At 49.6% G+C, this 20043-nt stretch overlaps 1 protein-coding gene across 1 annotated transcript; it reads left to right on the top strand.

Annotated features, from left to right (window-relative positions):
• The first annotated feature begins 280 nt into the window (after positions 1-280).
• On the top strand, positions 281-19959 carry SORD (sorbitol dehydrogenase). Its single transcript, XM_027657807.1, has 9 exons — positions 281-389; positions 4434-4467; positions 5194-5358; positions 7026-7185; positions 9746-9864; positions 10115-10180; positions 16921-17096; positions 17915-18036; positions 18803-19959. Exons 1-9 carry the CDS (start codon positions 327-329, stop codon positions 18966-18968), a joined length of 1071 nt encoding a protein of 356 aa, XP_027513608.1. The 5' UTR covers positions 281-326; the 3' UTR covers positions 18969-19959.
• Positions 19960-20043: the final 84 nt, after the last annotated feature.

Below are 20043 nucleotides of genomic sequence, written 5' to 3'. Positions count from 1 at the left end.
TGGGGTTGGGGCCTGGAGCTGGGGCTGGAGCTGCAGGAGCTGGGGTTGGGGCCTGGAGCTGGAGTTGGGGCCTGGAGCTGGGGCTGGAGCTCAGTGTTGGAGCCAGGGCCTGGAGCAGGGGCTGGAGCTGAGGCCTGGAGCCGGGGTTGGGGCTGTGGCTGGGCCTGGAGCCGGGGTCGGTCCCTGGTCCGTGTCGCCGTCCCGTCCGTACCCGCTCGGTGCCCGGGGGGCGGTGCCGGCCCCGGCAGGGGGGGGGGCGGGGGCCGGGGCAGGGGCGGCCCCCCCGGCGGCGGCCCTTGGACCCGGTGCCGCGCAGAGCCCGAGCCATGGCGGCGGCGGCGGGGCAGAACATCGCCGTGGTCGTGCACCGAGCCGGGGACCTGCGGCTGGTACGGCCGGGGCGGCGGGGCCGGGCGGGAGCGGGGCCGCGCTCGGGGGGCCGCGGGGCGGGGGGGGCCCGGCGGCAGCTCCCGCGGGTCTCGGGGCTGAGCCCCCGCACTCGGGGGTGTCCGGACAACCCGGTCCCTCCCGTTCTCCCCCTCTGGTTCCCCCCCGGTGCCGGGCTGCGAGCGGGGAAAGGCAGCGGCTTCCACACTCCTGGGGGTGGGGGTGACCTGGGGGGCGCAGGCGCCCGAATTCTGGGGTGCCCCGTGGTTGGGGCGCCCCCAGCCCCGCTCTCTGTATGGCAGCTTCGGGCTCCCCACAGCGGTACAGGGAAAGGAAAACGCACCTGCCCTCGTGTGCCTCGAAGGTGAAACATTCTTGCCAGAGAAATAAATTCGTGGATAACACCCATTCATGCAAGCAGGAGGGCGCAATATTGTTAGAAGCACGGTCTGCTTTCAGATGGTTCTGGCAACTTTGCATGACAAATTCTGTTGGTTTTCCAAGCTTGGGAAGCTTTCAGTTGCAGAATGCTTTTAGGGGACACTGGAGGGGATAATCTTCTCGAGATCTTTGTCAGTTCCATTTGAGTGCAAAACCTCGTAGCCCTGAAAGCCAGAATCCCTGAAATCTCCATTTTCCCCCAACAAGCCATTCTCACAGCTGAGACAAGTGCTCCCAGGAAGCAGGAATGGAGGGTGGTTGTAGCTGCTTTGGGCTATCGGAGCCCAGGTGAGCAGCAGAACAGAGGTCTCAGAGGGAGCAGGTGCTGCAGAACCCCCTTGCTCAGAGTGTGTGTGTGTAGGGGGGTTATTTTGTACTTTTAAAGTACTTCAGGCTCATTCTGCTTCTGTCACTGTGAACACTTGGCTCTTCCTGGCTGCTGAATCATCACAGCGCTGCTTGGGGATCCGTGTTTGCCAGTTTGACGAGTGCCAAATGGGGGAAGGAAGATTTCCATGGGCAAACATTGGCAGGACACACAGTCCTGGCAGGAAGGCTCTTGGGAGCACACAGACTTTGGATACCCACAGTGCCTCATTTGGAGGATGGTTATCAGGGATTTTTCACCGTTCCCACCCAGTCAAGCTGCATGTGCCAGAGTCTGAGTGGTGTCTGTGGGGATGGTTCCTGTGTGGCTCCCAGGCACCTTTGACACAGCTGCACTTTCACTACAAGCACGTAGAGCCTGGGCCTGGAGCCTGACTACCAAAAGAAATAAAATGGGTTGAGGATTGAGGTGGTCCCTCTACTTCAAGAAACGTTTTCAAACTCCTGTGATTTGTGACACTCGTGAGGTGGACACTGACTCCATCATATCTGTTTTGCTGGTCTCTAAACTGGATTACACCCACATGTGTGAGTTTTCCTTGGGATGTTTGACATTGAAGCTGGTCACCAGTGCCCCCCTGCCTCACTGGCAGCCCCTTGGTGTCATCCTCCTGGGCTTCCCTAAAGTTTCTTTGCCACAATGTGGACAGTGCTGACTGTATTGACCCACTGAACACCGAAGGAGTCTCAGCAGTGAGCTCTGAACTTGTTATCTGTTATTGATACCTAAAGCTGGGTGAGACCATTTTCCCGCAATTCCCACACTTTTCTTGATTCTTGGACATGTTTCCCATGGGAGAGTCACCGTGACCCCTGCACTATGTGAAAATGCATTGACTTTGTTTTTATTGACTCTCCTCTTGTCCTTGGGTGGTTGCCACAGGCTCCTGTTTGGTGCCTGCTGAGGATTTATTGGTTTTATGCTTGTACCATGACCTGTCTTTCCCTGTCTCCTTTCACAGAAAACATTTGCTGCATTTCCTTTACCAGTCACCATTTCTGAACTTCTCAGTGAACACCAAACAATAGTAGAACTCCTGTCTTTGATGTTCTCTGGTTTGGTCACTCCTATTTTCTACAAATCAGGTTGGAGGATTCACTTCTCACCAAGGTGTCTGGGTTTTTTTGGGCACAGCTGTAACTGAAAAAAAAAAAAAAAGTATTCTTTTTTTTTACACACCCCCATCTTCAGCTGGAAGTTGGCTTTATCTCTTACCGTGGACTATTTTGTTCAGTCTGTGGTCTGTACCTCTGGTGTGTCACCAGATCGAGAGTGCTTATTGCATTTTCTGTGTAAGAGAAAGACCTCTTTTAAAAATAATGCTCTGGGCTGTGTTCCTCAGTGGGACAAAACAAACCCCCCACATATTAAAATTGCAGATACAGGTCTGAACCCAGAACACAACAATGATGCAAAAACTTGTACATTTGCACAAAGGCTCCCAGGGCCTTCTCCTGCCCTCACCCAGCTGCCTGGGCAGTTGGTTTATTATTTCAGAATCTAATTGGCCCCACTTGGAGCTCTTCCATAGGATTACTGAACTTCATCCTAATCTAGGTCCGATGATAGATAACTCTCTTACACAGCCCTAACATTCAAGATCCCTTTGACTCAAAGGTGAGATAAGGTTGTCACAGGATGATGGCTTTATGGTTGAGGTGCTGTTATTACAGTTAGTATTGTTTTTTTAACTGATTTGATTTAATTAATTTAATTTAATTAGTTGATTTCTTTTTCTAACTTTGTCAGAGGTGCTTGTTGATCTTAGACAGTTTCCTTTGTCAGTCTGGGAGAAAACATTTTGATCTAGTTGGTCAGAAATAGCATTGTGACCTTGGGATGTGGAAGAAGCTTCAGAGGGACCCTGTTGAGGGTGACAAAACCTCCCAGGCAAACACAAAAATTCTTTACAGGGAAACTAAGGGGAGGAGAATAGGAAGTCTGAACATGGAAAATTTCAGTTGGTTGTATTGTATGAGAATAATTCAATGTGTTTTCAGTGTTTCTCTTTCTGATATTTAGAATGATGTTTAGAATGGCAACGTACAAAGCAGGAGTTGAGGAATATGCTGGGATTGAGAACGTATTTAATTAGTGAAAATGCAGAACAGTGCTCTTCAAAATTTGAGCAGCAAATGGATTCTGAAGGTTCATTGTTGGCACTACTTTGGGGGGGGGTTTTCTTAGAGACATGATTGTTGATGTGGATGCTCAGTGGGTATTGTAGTGTCTTGGTAAAACCCAATAAGATGATTCCTTTTGGGTTTTGATGCAGCTGAGGGAGCTCAGTGAAGGCAAAATGCCTGCAGACCTTTTGGATTGAAGGGTGACTTGAGGCCAAGTGATCATTCTCTAACTCTTGTAACTCTAACTTTTTTCATCCCATAAAGAGGTGCCGTGGCAATTACAAGAGGACACGACCTGAAATGGGATTTACAGTAAAGTTTAAAGATGATTTATACATTGTTATGTATAAATCACTATGCAATTATTAAGTACACATTGTTATACATAAATATTATGTATAAATTATGTATCACTGGAACAGGGTGGGGAGGCCCTGGCCCAGGCTGACCAGAGAAGCTGTAGCTGCCCCATCCCTGGAAGTGTTGAAGGTCAGGTTGGACGGGGCTTGGAGCAACCTGGTCTAGTGGAAGGTGTCCCTGCCCATGGCAGGGGGTGGAACTTGATGATGTTTATGGTCCCTGCTAACCCAAATAATTCTGTGATTCTTTGATTATGTACTAAAAATATTTCCTATTATTTATAATAATAACATAATCACCACAATATTAAGGCTTTACAGAAAGAGGTGGTTCAGAATCTTCCCGGTCACAGAAGGTGATTTTTTTTGTCAGCCTTCAAGGATGAAGGATTAAACTGAAACTTGAGGCTGCTCCGGGGCAGAGAAGTTTAGTATGTGGCTCTTGTTTGGGCAGGGAAGGGAAATGTACTGCAAAATAGTTTGGAGAGTGGATTTCCAAGCTGGCAGTTGCTCACTCAGAACAGATCCCATAATCCTCCCCTGAGTCTGGAAAACGAGCTGCACTTAAGAGGAAACTCCTCATTGCACAGCAGGGTCTTACTGAGCAGACAGGACCAAACCCCTCATCTGCTTCTGGATTTACGTGAGCTAACCTGGGCTGGTTTTCCACAAGGTATTCCCAGGGCTATGTAGGCACACAGCTAAATGGTTTTTTTTTTCTTTTCTCCATAGGAAACCCGTCCAGTCCCAGAACCGGGTCCCAATGGTAGGTCTACAGATGATGCTTCTGTCTGCTTTCTTTACTGATCTCTTGGTTTTCTCATTCTCTTTTGTTACTCCTTGATATTATAAATTTATATATGGATAAAATATTTCAGAGGAAGTATAAAATAATCTGAAAAAGATTGTGTGGCTGAAACAGATAATACTGCTTTTCCAGCTGAAAAGAGGAGCTGGAGCAGTCACAGATACATCCCTTTATCTGGCTTTTTCTGCTTCCTGTTCCATCAGTTCATGTATGTCACATTAAATGGCTCTTGAGACATGTCAGATGATCTTATTGCAGGACTAAACATTAATAGGGTGGGCATATGGGCTGATAGAAATTTGATTCACTAACTCTCCAGGGCTAAACCCACAGCTTAGGGAGAAAGAAAAATTAAATGGACTTGCTCTTTTATTCCTGCTCCAGCAATAGTCACACCCCTCTTAAATTGTATTTTTTTGTGGACCATATTTTTTGTTGACATTAGCTTTTGTCTTACCATATTTTAAGCCTTCCTGATTTGTGGGTACATGCGTAGTTTGGTATTTCATGGCTCATGAATGTGTGAATGTGCCGTTCTGGTGTATTTATTTAACGCCAGTAAATTTGGATGTGTCAATACTGGCTTGGCCTTTGCTGTGGGGCCCAGGGCCAGCCAACGTGCTGCTCTCCCAGTGCCTGAGAAGGTGAGTTTTCTACAAGGAGCTTTCCCTGCTGTTCTGGCAGAGGTCCTCCTGCGCATGCATTCCGTCGGGATCTGCGGGTCCGACGTCCACTACTGGCAGCACGGCCGGATCGGGGATTTTGTCGTCAAGGACCCCATGGTGTTGGGGCACGAAGCTGCCGGGACTGTCATCAAAGTGGGCTCAGGGGTGACTCATCTGAAACCAGGTATTTGCAACCAAAACTGGTTTTCCTACTAATTAGTTCCCAGAAATGTTTCCATAGCAGGCTGGGCTTCTTTGGGTCACATAAATTTATCTGGGGTTCTGAGGTCACAGCGTGATGTTCTCCTTCACAAAGTGTCACTGTGCTGCTATTAATCACCCAGCTTGGCCACTGTGGTGTATGATATTCCTTAGGTAGCTTTATCCTGGGATATCTTGAGCTTGCCTGTCTGTATTTTGATGCAGAGCAGAGCATATGCTAGTACAAGGTGCCTTTTAAGGAAGCTTGATAAAGCTTCAGAAACAAAGTACGTTGCTCTTGCCAGCAACCTGCTGTTAATGTTTCTTCTGTGTGTGTGTTCTTGAAGTAGCAAAAGGCCTCCTGCAGTGCAGAGAGGTCACTGGAGCAACTGCTCCAGGCCTTGTGATGTGACCTCCACTGCTCGTTGCACTCCTGAATGTCCTAGAAAATGGGCTGAGCAGGGAATTTTGCAAAGTTTGCTGATGAGAGCAACTTAGGCAGGGTGGAGAGGATGCAGGAGAGCCAGCAAGAGTTACAGGGACACCCGAGAGGTACCATTAAGATCCAGGTGAGATTCCATGCAGGTAAACGTAAAGTGATGCCCACAGCAGAAGAAACAAAAACAGCTTTGTAGCTAAAATGCCCACTGCTGAGGGGTGAGACCTTTGCTCTGCCACTGAGCATGGGTGTGTTGCCACAGCAATGGTGAAAAATGCAAATCACTGTTAGGAAAGGTACAGAGACTCAGTCAGAGGACATCAGTGCCCATCTGGATTCTGTGTGCAGTTCCAGTCTCCTTCTTTCCCAAGGGATGTAAAAGAAGTGAGGACAGAGGAGGACAAGGAGATGATGGGACGTGGAGCAGCATTTCTGTGACACATGTCTAAGTAAGGAACTTTAGCTGGGAGCTGGAGAGACAACTCAAGGATGTGTGGCACATGTCTGAGGACTCATGGAGGGCAGGGAGAGGCCACGTAAAGCTTTCTTGTTCTCTGGTTCCTCCAGTACAAGAGCAAGGGACAGTCAGTACCATGTACAGCATCCACTGAGATGTAGCAGACCAGGTAGTTTACACAGTGGAAAGAGGAGGAGAAATCGTTCAGTGTTACTAAATACAGACAAACCACATACAGCTTGGGAGGCTGGGAGAGCATTCAGAATGTGTGTGTCCTGCTCCTCTCACCCCCAGACATCCCCCAAGGCTATCTCAAAGGCGATGCTGTGGCCTAGATGGCTCTTTGCTTCTGTCCATTCTCCTGCTTGTCACCATGTCTGGCTGATAGCCTTTGCTGGAGCTTCACTTAGAGATTTGGCTCCAACTGGCTTCCTTTTCCAAATAAATGGGCTGGTTTGTGTCCCTTGTGTACTAGCAAGTTGTACTGTGGTCACATTCTTCCCTCTAGTATGGAGAAAACTTAATTGCCTCGTGATTGCAATTAGATAATCATGGAATCATAGACTGGCCTGGGTCAGAAGGGACCTTAAAGCTCATCTCATTCCACCCCTTTGCCATGGGCAGGGACACCTTTCACTAGACCAGGTTGCCCTGGTCCCTCATGCCTCTCTTGTTCCAGGGTTCCTGTGTTTTTTGGTGCTACTCATACCTGTGTGCCACCCTCTCCCTGACTGACACAGCCTTTCCCTGGCAGGTGACCGTGTGGCCATCGAACCGGGCGTCCCGAGGGAAATGGATGAGTTCTGCAAAACTGGCCGCTACAACCTGTCCCCAACCATCTTCTTCTGTGCAACCCCCCCCGACGATGGGAACTTGTGCCGCTACTACAAGCACAGTGCCAGCTACTGCTACAAGTTAGTCCGTGCTTGCTCTGCAGGGAAATACACACTCCCTGGGGGAAGCAATCACCTCTTGGCCCTTCTGAGTACTCTTTACATGATCCCAACAGGTTTTGTTGCCTTCTGATCCATAAATAACATGTCTAAGCTTGGATGGCAGCCACTTTGCAAAGGATTTGTCAGGCAGGCGTAGTTTATCCCCTCCGGTGCCAGACATAAACATTTCTTGCATGTCTTCTGGGATGTCACTTCTACTTTACCCTTTAATTATTTTCCTTTTCCCATTTGCTCCCTGCTCGTAGTTTGTTTTCTGCTGTCTTTTTATATCCTTGCCTTCTTAGGCTGGTGCCTGAAGGTTTTCGTCTAGTTCTTTGAGCTGAGCTTTGCTGCTGCTTTTCAGGAAACGCCATGGTGACTGCTGACACCTTGCTCTGTCATTTGAAACAAAGTCATCCCACTCAGAGCAGAGCAGGAACAGTAAGCAGTGGCCCTGCTGAGCTGTTTGTCTTGTGTGACTCTGAGTGTCCCCACTAAGCTGCCAGCGTTACACATCTGTTTTCATATCCAGTTCAGCAAACCTGAATATGTTATTAGTTGTGGCAGGACTGACACATTTGCTTAGAAGCAAATCTGTGCTTAAACACTCCAGCAAATCATAGAATCCCAGAATGATTTGGGTTGAAAGGGACCTTAAAGCTCATCTTGTTCCATCCCCCTGCCATGGGCAGGCACACCTTCCACTTATTCAGGTTGCTCAGAGCTCCATCCAGCCTGACCTTGAACACTTCCAGGGATGATAGGGCAGCCATAGCTTCCCTGGGCAACCTGTGCCAGGGCCTCATACACTCTGGAAACCTGAAAAGGCCTCTCCAATGTTATACCCACATAAGTGCCTTTAACAAGGAGTTAAAAACAGCCCAGTTAAAAATAATGCCCCCCTGAGACTGCTCTACCTGTCCAGCATGTTCTTTCTCAGTCAGAGCTCGTTCTTCCATGAGCAGGAAGGTCCTTGGGATTGATCCTTGGTGTCTGCACAGGGAGCATTCAGGATTGCAGCAGTCGGAAGGAGGCACTTGACTGCTCTTCTCCTGAGAGTCCTAAGGCAGGAAGCTTTCAAAGCAGATCCCAAGCAGCTGCTGTCAGGCTGAGGTGCTGCTCTGGATGGGAATAACATCTCACTGTCCAGACCCACTGTCACTGATTTCCTGTGTATTAAAATAACATTTTCTGACAACATCACAAGATTTTGCGTGGGAGGACATGGCTGGTTTGTGGCTGGCTTCTTCCAGGGTTTTGCTTTTTTTTCCTCCAATTTGAGTAAATATAACTTTGGCTATCTTACTTTATTTTTGAGCTGTGAAATGCAAAGCCTGGACTTGGTGCTCCTGGTTTCAGATCTGCAGAGTGTGGCTGGCTGATGCCAAGTAGATTCCCTGGCATGAAGCTGCTCTGCCAGCACAGGTTTCCTGGGAACAGCTGATGGCTGAGCTCAGTGGGCTCTTGCACTTTTGGCCAGTTATTGTCTGTCCTGCTGGTGAGCAAACTCTCTGTTGGATGCTCCAAGTAACTTGATGGAGGTGGGATCATACTGTGAACCTGCCCTCCCCATTGGCAGGGCAGTGCCCAGATCCAGCCAGAGCAAACGTGATGCCAAACTCTGTGACAGATGAACTCTTGCAGTCAGACCTTTAAAGCCTCCTGGAGATAAGAGACATGCAGATATCTTACAGCTGTCTTCCCACAACCATAATTTCCATTTCTTTGGCTTCATGTTGTCCTAGCTGAGATCTGACCTTGAGCTTCCCAGGGCTTTCAGAAAAACCCTCCTGGCAGGTACAGCTCCCAGCACCCTCTATGAGGGAGCCCATGCTGGTGGCTCCCTGGTGGGCAGCATTGTGGGGCTGAGATTTATTCTGTCAGCACTTCAGAAGGGTTTCACCCCCCTCTGCTTTTTTCCATCACTCACACTGGCTGCGTGACGGGGTTCTTTCTGTCTAATGACTGCTGTGAGGGTGTGTGCTGGGACCAGTCCACTGGTTTAAAACACTTGGTGCATCAGGGGAGCAGGTCCCAGGTGTTATGGGGAGACCTGGACCTGGCTGCCTTTCCTGGTGGCATCACCTTTGGCAACCAGATGTTTTCTAAAAGTGTGGAGCTGAGTGATCCAACCCAGGTGAGAGGTCTGAGATCTCACTGGTGGGTCCCAGCCATAGGGCAGCCCTTGGGGTGGTGCATATGCAACTGGGGTGTTTATTCCAAAGGGAATGAGTGTCAAAGGAGTCCTTGGGTTCACTCATCAAGTACTGGAGAGTTGATGTGGGGAAGTTTGTGGGTCCCTGTGTTTGGTGCTTGGGGAAACCTCACTGGTTTAGGTGCACTTGATGCTGCTTCAGAGGAGAAAAACAGACAATAGAACTTCTTGAAACACATTCCAGCCTGGCATTTCTCTCACCAAGGGTGAGAGTGGATTTTGCCACTGTGATTTACACCCATGTTTGGTCTTTAAGTGTCATGGCTTTCCTTATCACCCTCATAAACCTCTTTGGTGACTGTTGCTTGTGTCCCATTCTTGCAGGCTTCCAGATAACGTCACCTTTGAAGAAGGAGCCCTTATCGAGCCCCTGTCAGTGGGAATCCATGCCTGTAAAAGAGCAGGAGTCACTCTGGGAAGCAAAGTCTTCGTGTCTGGCTCTGGTATGGTGAACACATTCAGTCCTTTGGTTCCCTGTCTGCTGGGAGGGGATGAGCAGGGCTCAGGTTGAGCTCCTGGGCTCTGCTGTCAGTGGGGGTCATGGCACAGCTCCAGGGGTGCCAAGGGGGACCTTGAGGCTGCCAGAGCCTCCTTTAACCCAGGAACACGCAGGGTTCTGGGTTCAGTGTTCACAGCCTGTGGCTGGTGCTGCCTGGCAGTGGTACATGTTCTCTTTCACCCCCTTGTACCCAGGACCAATTGGCCTCGTTAACGTGATTGTTGCTAAGATGATGGGTGCAGCTGCTGTGGTGGTAACAGGTAAGTCCTTGTATCCCTTGTGTGCCTATTTCCCATGATACAACGCTATCACAGAATCATTAAGGTTGGAAAAGACCTCTTAGATCATCAAACCCAACCATGTGCATAAGTGCCACATCCATGTGTTTTCTGAACAGTTCCAGGGATGGTGATCCCACCACTTCCCTGGGCAGCCTGTTCCAGTGCCTGACCACCCTTCCAGGGAAGACATTTTTCCCTAATATACAACCTAAACCTCCCCTGGCACAACTTGAGGCCCTTTCCTCTCATCCTGTCCCTTGTTCCCTGGGAGCAGAGCCCGACCCCCACCTGGCTGGGGAGTTGTAGAGAGTGAGAAAGTCCCTCCCGAGCCTCTTTCCTCCAGGCTGAGCCTCCCAGCTGCCTCAGCTGCTCCTGGTGCTCCAGACCCTTCCCCAGCTCTGTTCCCTTCTCTGGATATGCTCTAGCACTTTGACTAACTCAAAATTATTCCTTCAAGTTTACTGCTGGGGAAGGCAGCCCAGGCAAATCTGTTTGTGACTGGAGTAGTAGCATGTGCCTGTCTGGAGGGAATCCTGCTAAACATCTTGTTTCCCGGGACAAGACTTTGATCTCTGCCCTAACTGGGATCTCCAAGAAGATGCAGTTTGCAACTCCTCTGCTGGGTTAGAGGACCAGGGTCATAACTCCTGATTCCCAGCATGGACAAGTTGTGTGGGTGGAGTAGCCTCAAGGAGAACAATCCAGGATAAAGAGGTAATCAATGGTCCATGGATCAGGCCTAGAAACCTTCTTCAGACTTTGAGCTGGTATTTCAGAAGAGTCAATGCATCTATATGTCAGCTCTGAGTTTTTTCTCTGTGCAGCCACACTGTGCTTCTCACTTGTCTTTCTCTGCCCTTCTTTCTGCTCCTGTTGGGGGTTTCATTTTCCACTGGTTATCCACATAGACTGAAATGGCCTTTTCAGAGTGTCTGCATTTCAGAAATGGGCCTTCCTTGCACAACTGAGGTTTCTGGTCCAGCTGCTGCTTACAGCAATCTGCATCTGGAAAACCTCTGAGGAAGGAGATGCCACCTTTCAAGGTACCTACTCAAAGTTTGCACCACCTCTTAACGAAGAAGCTTTTTCTGGGGTCCACTCACAAACTGTCATTTGTGGGAATTTACCCTTGGCTGCAAGAGCTGAAACGAGTTTTCATCACCTTTGTAGCTGCCCTTCAGGTTGTTGCAGAGCTGTTCCATCTCCCCTTTTTATCCCATGCTAAGCCAGCCCAGCTGCCTCCACCTCTCCTCCAGGGTTCAGTCTCTCTCTCTGTAGCTTGCCCAAAAGAAGGGAGAACTGGAGAAACCTCAGGATGTTCACTGGTTGAAATCTCCACCTGGGGTTTGAACAGGGCCTGGAAGTGGTGTCTCCAGCTCTCACTGAGACTCTCTGATCTTTCTGAGTGGTGATGGCCAGGAGGAGCAGTTACAGGTGCCATTGGACAATGAGCAAGGGTTGCTGCAGTGCTTTTGGGTCGAAGCCCCAACCTAGACCTGTCAGAAGACTGCTACTGACCTCCCGTTCTTAGGGCCAGGTGTATAATTGACCTCTCGACTACTGTGTTTCCATCTTTGGGTTGAGAGATAAAATTCAGGTCCCACCCTCTTGCCTTTGCAGAAACATCCTTCAGTAGTAGCTCAGGTCAAAAACCAAGGCAGATTATTGCCTTCTCCTCCCTTAATCCTCTTGCTGCCAAGTCCAGGGCATTTTTAGTTCTGCTGGCCTCACCCTGAAGGTGTGTGTGCTTGATGGACAGGATCAGTCCACGCCTCAGATTTTGTGAAGTGTTGTCATTAGTGGATGGTGTTTGCTGTAGCAGGAAAAACAGCTCTGCTCCTGAATCACACACGAGGAACTTTACTGCCCAGCTGGGCTGGTGCAGGGGCTGGGGGTGACCCCGTTCCTGGGTGGGGAAGGGCTTGGTGAGCTGGCAGGGGTTGGTGGGGCTCAGGCAGCTGGCTCAGCCTGTCACCCCATTCCCACTCCTGCCTGAGTGTATCTTCCCTGTAACTCTGGGAGCTGCTGCTACCTCTGCCCATAGGCTGCTGCTGGGGGCCCTGGGTGAGCTGCTCTGGATATCATGTGCCACAGGACTCCAAGTGGCCCCAGGAAGTTCCTGGTGCCTGGTTTGTAGGGTCAGTAGTCTTGGATACATGGAATTACCCCTTATCTCTGTGTGCTGGCCTAGATATTGATTGTGACTCGTAGACATCTCCCACACAAGAGGGGTTTGGCTGAGATGTTGAGAGACACCCATGGAGGTGCTGTCCCTAGTCAATTATTTGTGTGTGACATGAGCTGAGGAGTGGGTTTGGTTTGGCTCATTGCCCCTTGGGATTTTGCTGCCCTTGCTTTTTGTGTCGGCTTTAGGAGCCAACACCTGTGAGATGCCTGTCTGCCCACAAAGGACCTCTTGTACTTTGCGATCAGATTCTTTGAATTCATTGCCTGGAATTTTTATGATGTCTTTGTCTGTGAAGAGCTTTGTCTGTGCAGCACTTAAGGCTTTAAATGTTTGTGTTTGTTTTGACAAGCTGCTCACAAATACAGAAATATTTAGAAATATTTAGAAAAGCTTTTTCCTCGCCTGGGGAGAACTCATCTCCTATAGCTTCTGTCTGGCTCACCTGGAGTGATTGATGTATTTAGCAGGCTCCAGGTGGGTGAGAAGATCAATTTGTTTCCTGGGTCCTCATCTACTCTTCACAAAGGTCCGTGTCTTTCTCCACTCCACTGCTGAGTGGGTGTGATTGATATTTATGTACAACCTTCTCCTGTCCTTCTGCCTTGCTGCTGCTCTGAAAAGCTGCTTTTCTCCTTAGAAACACATAGAAGTTCAGCCTTACTCCTCATCAAGTGAACGGACAGTTTAGGTGTTTGTATGGCAGTGTTGGGCTCTCTTGCCTTGCTCTATCTATCTGTCACTGAAGTTGCATTTAGTAATTCCTATGTAAGGGAAATTATTCCTCTTGTGCTATCTGAATCCTAAGTTCTGGGTGTTGGTGCCTCCAGAAACCCTGGAAGTCAAGGTCAGGGAGGATGAATAACTGTCCAGAGCTCAGCTCCTTTGAGAAAGAAGATCAACACAGAAAGTGTGAGAGCTTCAAGAATATTTACCTGTCAAATTGGCTCATAAACCATCATGAGAAGCTTAAAGGTAATTTGATAACTTATTTGGAAGCAGAGACACAGGACTACTCTTGTTCTGGCGGCCAAAACTTTAATTAGCTCCAGTGGCCAGGAAGTGAAAACAGATTTCTGACTAGAGGCAAGATGCAACCCTGTAATTGTATAATGGACCATTTTCGCAAGACTTGTGTGGGGTTTGGCCTAAGTAAGGTTTGAAATTCAAATGACTTGATCCCTCCCAAGACTCACAAGTGTCTGGAGCTCCGAACAAACCAGTAACCTGCAGATCTGTCTGCTTCAGGAAGTGCTTCATGCTGATTCACTTAGGCCAGAGATATTATTGCAGCCCTGAGCAGGGCTGACGGTATTTGCTGCCATGTCCCATGTGCCTCTCTGAGCCAGGACTTCCTTCCTGAGCAGATCAGCAAACCAGAGGCCAACTACAGCAACACTGGGGACAGGGGGGCTTTTTTTGTTGCCCGAGAGTGATTTTTTTGGCCACTTTGAAACACACTGGCTGTCCTGTCTCTCCAGGACAAAGTCTCTGGATTATTTCTGCCAGAGAGACAGTTTAAAATACCTTAGTCACGGGGCAGATACTAAAAATGGCTGAGTCCAGCTGTGTCTGCTGTGAGCTGGTGTGAGACCAAACTTCATGAGGAGTTGGGTCCATTGAGCCTTGGTCCTGTTGAGCCTTGTGGTCTCCTTGGCATACACAGATTTGGGATACAACAACTATGCTGGGCAGAAGTGTTTCTTATCACTTCAGGTGCCTCCAAAAGTCCCTGCCCATGCTCTTGGAGCACAGGAGGTCTCTGAGTGCAGCTCAGCTGGGGTCAAGCATGACCATACACATGGCCTGGAGCCCAATGCCCAGAGCTTGGGAGGGACAGACCTGACTAATCCTCCTGCAGCCACAGGAATGAGAGCCCACATTGAGGCTTCCAGGGTGATGCTGCCCTTACTTTTCAGCCTTAGCTTTTCCTCTTTCATCTACATTTCATTACCCTTTGTTATCCCTTCTTGAAACTCCCTCCTCAGCTCTTCTGGGTGCTCATCTCAGTGGGTGTGGCATCCCAAGCCCTCCCACTGCCCGTAGGGTCTTGTCCATCACCTGCCCTGGCAGTGAGTCCCATCCTGTTCCCTGTGTGATGGGCAGGCAGAGCCTCTGGCCCAGCTCCCTCCCAGCACGTGGCTGAGTCAAAGGGGCTCATGTCAGAGCACTGGCCTCATCCTCCTTCCCTTTTCCCTTGATATTTTCACCCCATCCCATCTCTGACTTCTCTGAAGACTGTGCCCTGGTGAGAGGGGTGTTTTGCTCCTTGCTGTGTGTCCTTGAGAGGAGTGAGCCTGTGGCAAAGGCATCGTTTTCTGAGTCTTCAAGTTCAGGACCCCTGGGAGGAGACACTGTTCACCCCTCAGTTTTGGGTCTAGGAAGTCTTGGCTGTTAAAGCTCTTGATTCAGCCATCTTTTCCAGTACCAGCCTGCAGACCCCTGTAGACTACTGCTTTAGTGCAGGGCAGAAAGGTTGTTGACCTGGGAAATGCCACTCTTCTCCTTAGCTGTTCACCTTCTTATCTCCAGAGATGTCCTCCTTATCTCCAGAGGTGCCTGCAGAGGGGTGGGTGGCTTCTTTCCATGGGATGTGGAAGAGCAGAGATAGTGTGGCTACCCAACAGGGCAGCTTGCTCCATGGTACAAACCATCCTGTGGATCTTCAGAAGGTATTTACAGTGCTGTCAAGAACCCTCCAGACAGAGCACAGGAATTGAGCCACGCACTCACAGATGTTTATCATCACCAGCTTTGTTGCTCTGTCTTAATGGGGTGTCCGAAATCCACCCTATTACCAGATCCACTCCCTTTTCATTTTATGGGCTTGTCTGTTCGTTCACCTATGACAGAAGCTGTCTGAGAGATGCTCAGCAGTCTCCAGTGCTGTTATCAGAAGGGTAAAGGAGTGGGAGATGTCTGTGGCAGCAGGGACATGTAGTGTTGACAACTGATGCTTTCTGCAGTTCACTCAGCCAAAAGCACCAGCTGAGGGTTCACTGAGGAAGCCTCATGGTCTGCTCTCATCTGGTGCCACATTAATGATCCTCTGAGCCCAAAGTCTCCTGTGAAAAGGCTTCTTGGTGCTATGCTGTCCATACCCAGGTGATTTCTGGGCCATCAAGGAGCAAGGTCAAAGCAACCTTGCCCCTGGTTCATGCCCCTTGGGAAGCGTCCTTGAGGGTGGGAGTAAATAATGTGAAGAGCCAGGGAAGGAAAATGCAAGAGTGGTGTTTTTTTGGCTCATTGTGTACTCTTCCCTGGGCTAACTCACTGAGTAGGTGTGTAACAGGGTTTCTTATAGTCCATTTCACTAGTGGATAAAGGTCCTGCCTGAACTAGTGAAGCTGCTTCGTCAGTCATTGCCAGAGAGACACTGAGCAGTGCAGCCAGAGCCAGAGGCAGGTTTAGGTAGGTCACAGCCTGCTCTGGAGCGAGTGCCCTGTCTGTCCTGGCCTCCTACTGCCTTTTGCCTTTGCCTGCACTGAGGTTACTCTGCTCTGCAGTGTTGGGACAGCAACCATGGCAACCATGACAACTCAGCCATGGCTGCTCCTGCTCTGGTTCCTTCTTGTGGTATCTCTGCCCATGCCCTTGGGAGTTAAGCTTGGCCTTCTAGTTTGTCTTGGCACTATTGGTGTTCATGCAGTACCAAAGAGAAACTGGGACAACTACAAAATGATCATTTTAGAAGTCACTCCTCCAGTCTAGTGGTGGCATCTGTTCCTTCACTCAGACATTGCTCTGCATGGTGTGAGTTTCGTCTGTGGGTTTGTGCTTTAGTCTCTTTGAAGCACACCCTCTTCTGCAGCTGGAGAGCCTTTGGCATCTCCCATGTCTTAAAGTTGTCCTCACTGCTCATCCTTCATCATCCTCATCATCTTGGGCCGCCCAGCACGAGAAAGATGTGGACCTGTTAGAGGAAAGGAGGGGTGTGAAGATGGTCAACTGGGAGGGCTGGAGCCCTTCTGCTCTGTAGACAGGCTGGAAGAGCTCATGCTGTTCGACCTGGAGAAGAGAAGGCTCTGGGGAGACCTTAGAGCTTCTTCCAGTGCTAAAGGAGCTCCAAGAGAGCTGGAGAGGGACTTTGAACAAGGGTCCAAAGTGACAGGACAAGGGGCAATGGCTTCCCATTGCCAGAGGGAGGGTTAGATGGTATACTGGGAAAGAATTCTTCCCTGTGAGGGTGGGGAGACCCTGGCACAAGTTGTCCAGAGAAGCTGTGGCTGCCCCATCCCTGGAAGTGTTGAAGGCCAGGTTGGATGGGGCTTGGAGCAACCTGGTCTAGTGGAAGGTGTCCCTGCCCATGACACAGGAGGGAACTGGATTTGCTTTAAAGTCCCTTCCAACCCAAACTAGTCTGTGATTTCATGATCCTTCTCTGCCTGCTCAGAAGGAGTGAACACAGACCCTTCCCTCTCTTGGTTATGCTGCCCTGTGCACACATGTAGGAAGCAGTTTCCAGACTCAGGTTGCTCCTCCCCTTCTGTTTCATACAGTACTCCAGCTCTTGACTTGTTTTGCTTTTCCCCAGATTTATCTGCCTCTCGCCTGCAAAAGGCCAAGGAGGTGGGGGCAGATTTTACCATTCAGGTGAAGAACGAGACCCCTCAGGAGGTGGCCTCCAAAGTGGAAGGTGTGCTTGGGTGCATGCCCGACATCACCGTGGAGTGCACAGGGGTGCAGGCCTGCATCCAGGCTGGCATTTATGTGAGTACCACTTGTCCCCAAAGCAGAGCAGGGATGGCACTGGTCTGGTTTTGTCTGAGATGCTGCAGTGAATGAGTTATTTCACTCTCAGTGTGCTTGATTTCACTGGGCTTGGTGTGGGGAGAGAAGGTGCTCATTAGACAGCAAAAGAAGAGAAGCAATTAAAGAGTTGATGTTGGCATGGGGATAATTGATAATTAATTTGATGCTCAGGTGCTAAACCACTTCCCAAAGAGACCTCAATAAGACCCCAATACCCAACATGGCTGTGCAGCAGTGTCAGGCAGCTGGTACGAGCAGGACATCACCTTCTGTTAAGTTGAAGTTACATCCAAATAAGGAGAATAATCAAGAAAATTAATTCCAGAAGGTGAAGGAAGTAGTTAAGGAAGTGATATTTTGCTGCCATGAACATATTAAGAAGAGGATGGGGTGAAGGTAGTGGGGAGTTTCACAGGGAAAAACAAGGAGGGGAATGGGACAAGTGGCAAAAAGAGAAATTCCAGTGAAGCACCAGGCTTAGTTTTAAATCTTTCCTATTGAAATCCCAAAGCACTCTTTGTAGTCCTAAATGCCAGCCATTTTTCAGAATGAGATTTAGATACCAGAATCCTTTGGAGATTTTCAAAAGATTGCATTTTTAACCTTGAGTACTGTGTGTTTCACTCTTACAGGCTCCTGACAGCATCTTGCCTGTCCCCTGGCTTCCCCATCATTCACTGCAGCCGCAAAGTGTGCCTTTATTTTTGACAGACCCTGCACAGGCTCCAGCAGCTGCATTCTGCAAAGTGTAATGTGTTTGTGTTTTTGCTCTCCAGGCCACTCGTTCTGGTGGGACCTTGGTGCTGGTGGGGCTGGGGCCTGAGATGGTGACGGTGCCCATTGTGAATGCTGCCGTGCGGGAGGTGGATATCCGGGGGATATTCCGCTACTGCAACACGTGAGTCTCATGCAGGGGAGGGCTCATGTGTCTCCAAGCCCATCTTTAGAATTATTCAGAGCTATAGTTTCTTACCAGTGGAGCAAGAATCTTTGCTTGATCTGTAGCTCTCCGTGAAGGACTTATGGGATGTTGTCAAGCTCCATCTTAAAATGAGAAATGTCTTTAAGTAGGTAATTTGGGAATTAGATTAGGTACTGCACCCCTTTGTATCCCTATTGCTCTAACTTGGCCCATTCCTAGTTGGACTCCATGACTGTGGTTGGACTTGATGATCTTTGGAGGTCTTTTCCAACCTCAATGATTTTATGATTCTAAGTGGAGCAGCAATGCAATCCAATTGAAGAGGCTGGAAGCTGAATGAGGCTTTTCCTTTCCTCTCCTGCACTGAGTCCATGAGTTTGAGCTCCACAGTGGTCAGTGTGCAGGCAAAGAGGCCAGGTGAGGGGAGAGCGGAGCATGAAAGTTTGGTTTTCATTTGATGCTTCCATAGAAGTTGTTTAATTGATTTTCACTTGCTTCCTACTCAGCCAACTGTCTAGGAAGCAGAGCCTGCCTCCTCAGTACTCAACAGCCCAGCTCAGTTGGCTTGTCCTATCTCCCATGCTGGGTGCTTGAGATTCACTCTCCAGAAGATCCTTTGCAGGCAAAAGTCCCCTTGGCTGCCTGGGCTAAGGAAATAGCTGCAATGAATCAGGCTCCTCCCTGCTCTTTCCTTGGGCTCCAAAGCAGTGCTTGCTCTCATCCCCTGCTGTTTCCCTTGCAGGTGGCCCGTGGCCATCGCTCTGCTCGCATCCAAGCGGATCAACATCAAGCCCTTGGTTACGCACCGCTTCCCCCTGGAGAAGGCTCTGGAGGCGTTTGAGACCACCAAGAGGGGTGAGGGGGTCAAAGTCATGCTGAAGTGTGACCCCACTGACCAGAGTCCCTGAGCTTCTGCAGTGCCCAGCCCTCACCCCACTGCACCAGCCTGCCTGGGACGTGCAGGATGAGGCTGTAGGAAGGAGGCTGATGTGGGGCTGCCGTGTGTTTGCAGTCACCTTGCACAGCTGCTTCTTGTACCTAGAAAATCAAACGGTGATGAGGGTGGGTGGCACTGGGATTCACCATTAGAGCACTAACAGGTAGCTATGAATGGACAATCAGTAGTTTGAATCAAAATGTTGGGTTAGAAATGAGGGTTTTCACAGTTGGCTCTTTTCCAGTAGCCCCTCAGCAGAGCCTGGTCTGATGCCTCTGTGCTGGGGGAGGTGCTGGCACTCCACCTTCCCACCCTGCACTGCCCTGAGTGCAGCCCTTCCTGCATGACAATCCCTGGATGTGAGATAGCCCTGTGTGAATATTCCCCCTTCCACTTGCACCTTCCCTCAGGGATGCTCAGGGATTGTACAGCCTGTGGAACAAAGCCTGGCCATCCCCCCTCCATGGGAAGCATCAGCACATTCAGGTCATTCTCTCCATGCTCTTTGCAAATATCCCAAAGCTCAGAGCCCAGGGTTTTTGTGAAGCTGGTCTAGAGGCCAGCTGGGACCACATCTGCTGTGTCACCCCACAGCAGCTCCTTGTGGGACCACTTCAGGCTGGGAAACTGGGACTGCTGAGGGCCTTGTCCTTATGTGGTTCCCAGGGAGGGGCTGCTGTTGGAGGATACAGCTGCTTTTAGCATGGAGGGAAGCACAGGGGAGCTGTAAGGGGACAGCATCATTCAAAGGTTTTACCACTGTGAACAAATCATAATTTTTTGGGAATATTGAGCCTTCCTGCTGAGTTTGTGAGCCATGAACGAGGCACTAATGAGGTAGCAGGTTGCAGATAAAATCTAATCTTTGATTACAGTCATGTTAATTTTACTACTGAGAGATCAGTTCCTTCCTTGGGCCGGTACTGAACTTTCCTCAATAAATTCTACCTACCTGAGACCTACCTAGTGTGTCCCTTAAAGTGTGGGGTGACAGTGTTGGAGGAGTTTCTGACTTCGGGCCTTGGTGACTGTGCAGACCTGGGCCT

This window comes from Corapipo altera, unplaced genomic scaffold (assembly GCF_003945725.1).
Source record: "Corapipo altera isolate COAL_440 unplaced genomic scaffold, ASM394572v1 308, whole genome shotgun sequence".
Taxonomy (NCBI): Eukaryota; Metazoa; Chordata; class Aves; order Passeriformes; family Pipridae; genus Corapipo; species Corapipo altera.
This window is presented reverse-complemented; position numbering and strand designations above follow the sequence as displayed.

Coding starts and splice junctions, on each gene's coding strand:
- SORD (XM_027657807.1), top strand. CDS start 327: ATGGCGGCGGCGGCGGGGCAGAACATCGCCGTGGTCGTGCACCGAGCC. Junction 5,359..7,025: donor GGTGACTCATCTGAAACCAG/GTATTTGCAACC, acceptor TTTCCCTGGCAG/GTGACCGTGTGGCCATCGAA. Junction 10,181..16,920: donor AGCTGCTGTGGTGGTAACAG/GTAAGTCCTTGT, acceptor GCTTTTCCCCAG/ATTTATCTGCCTCTCGCCTG.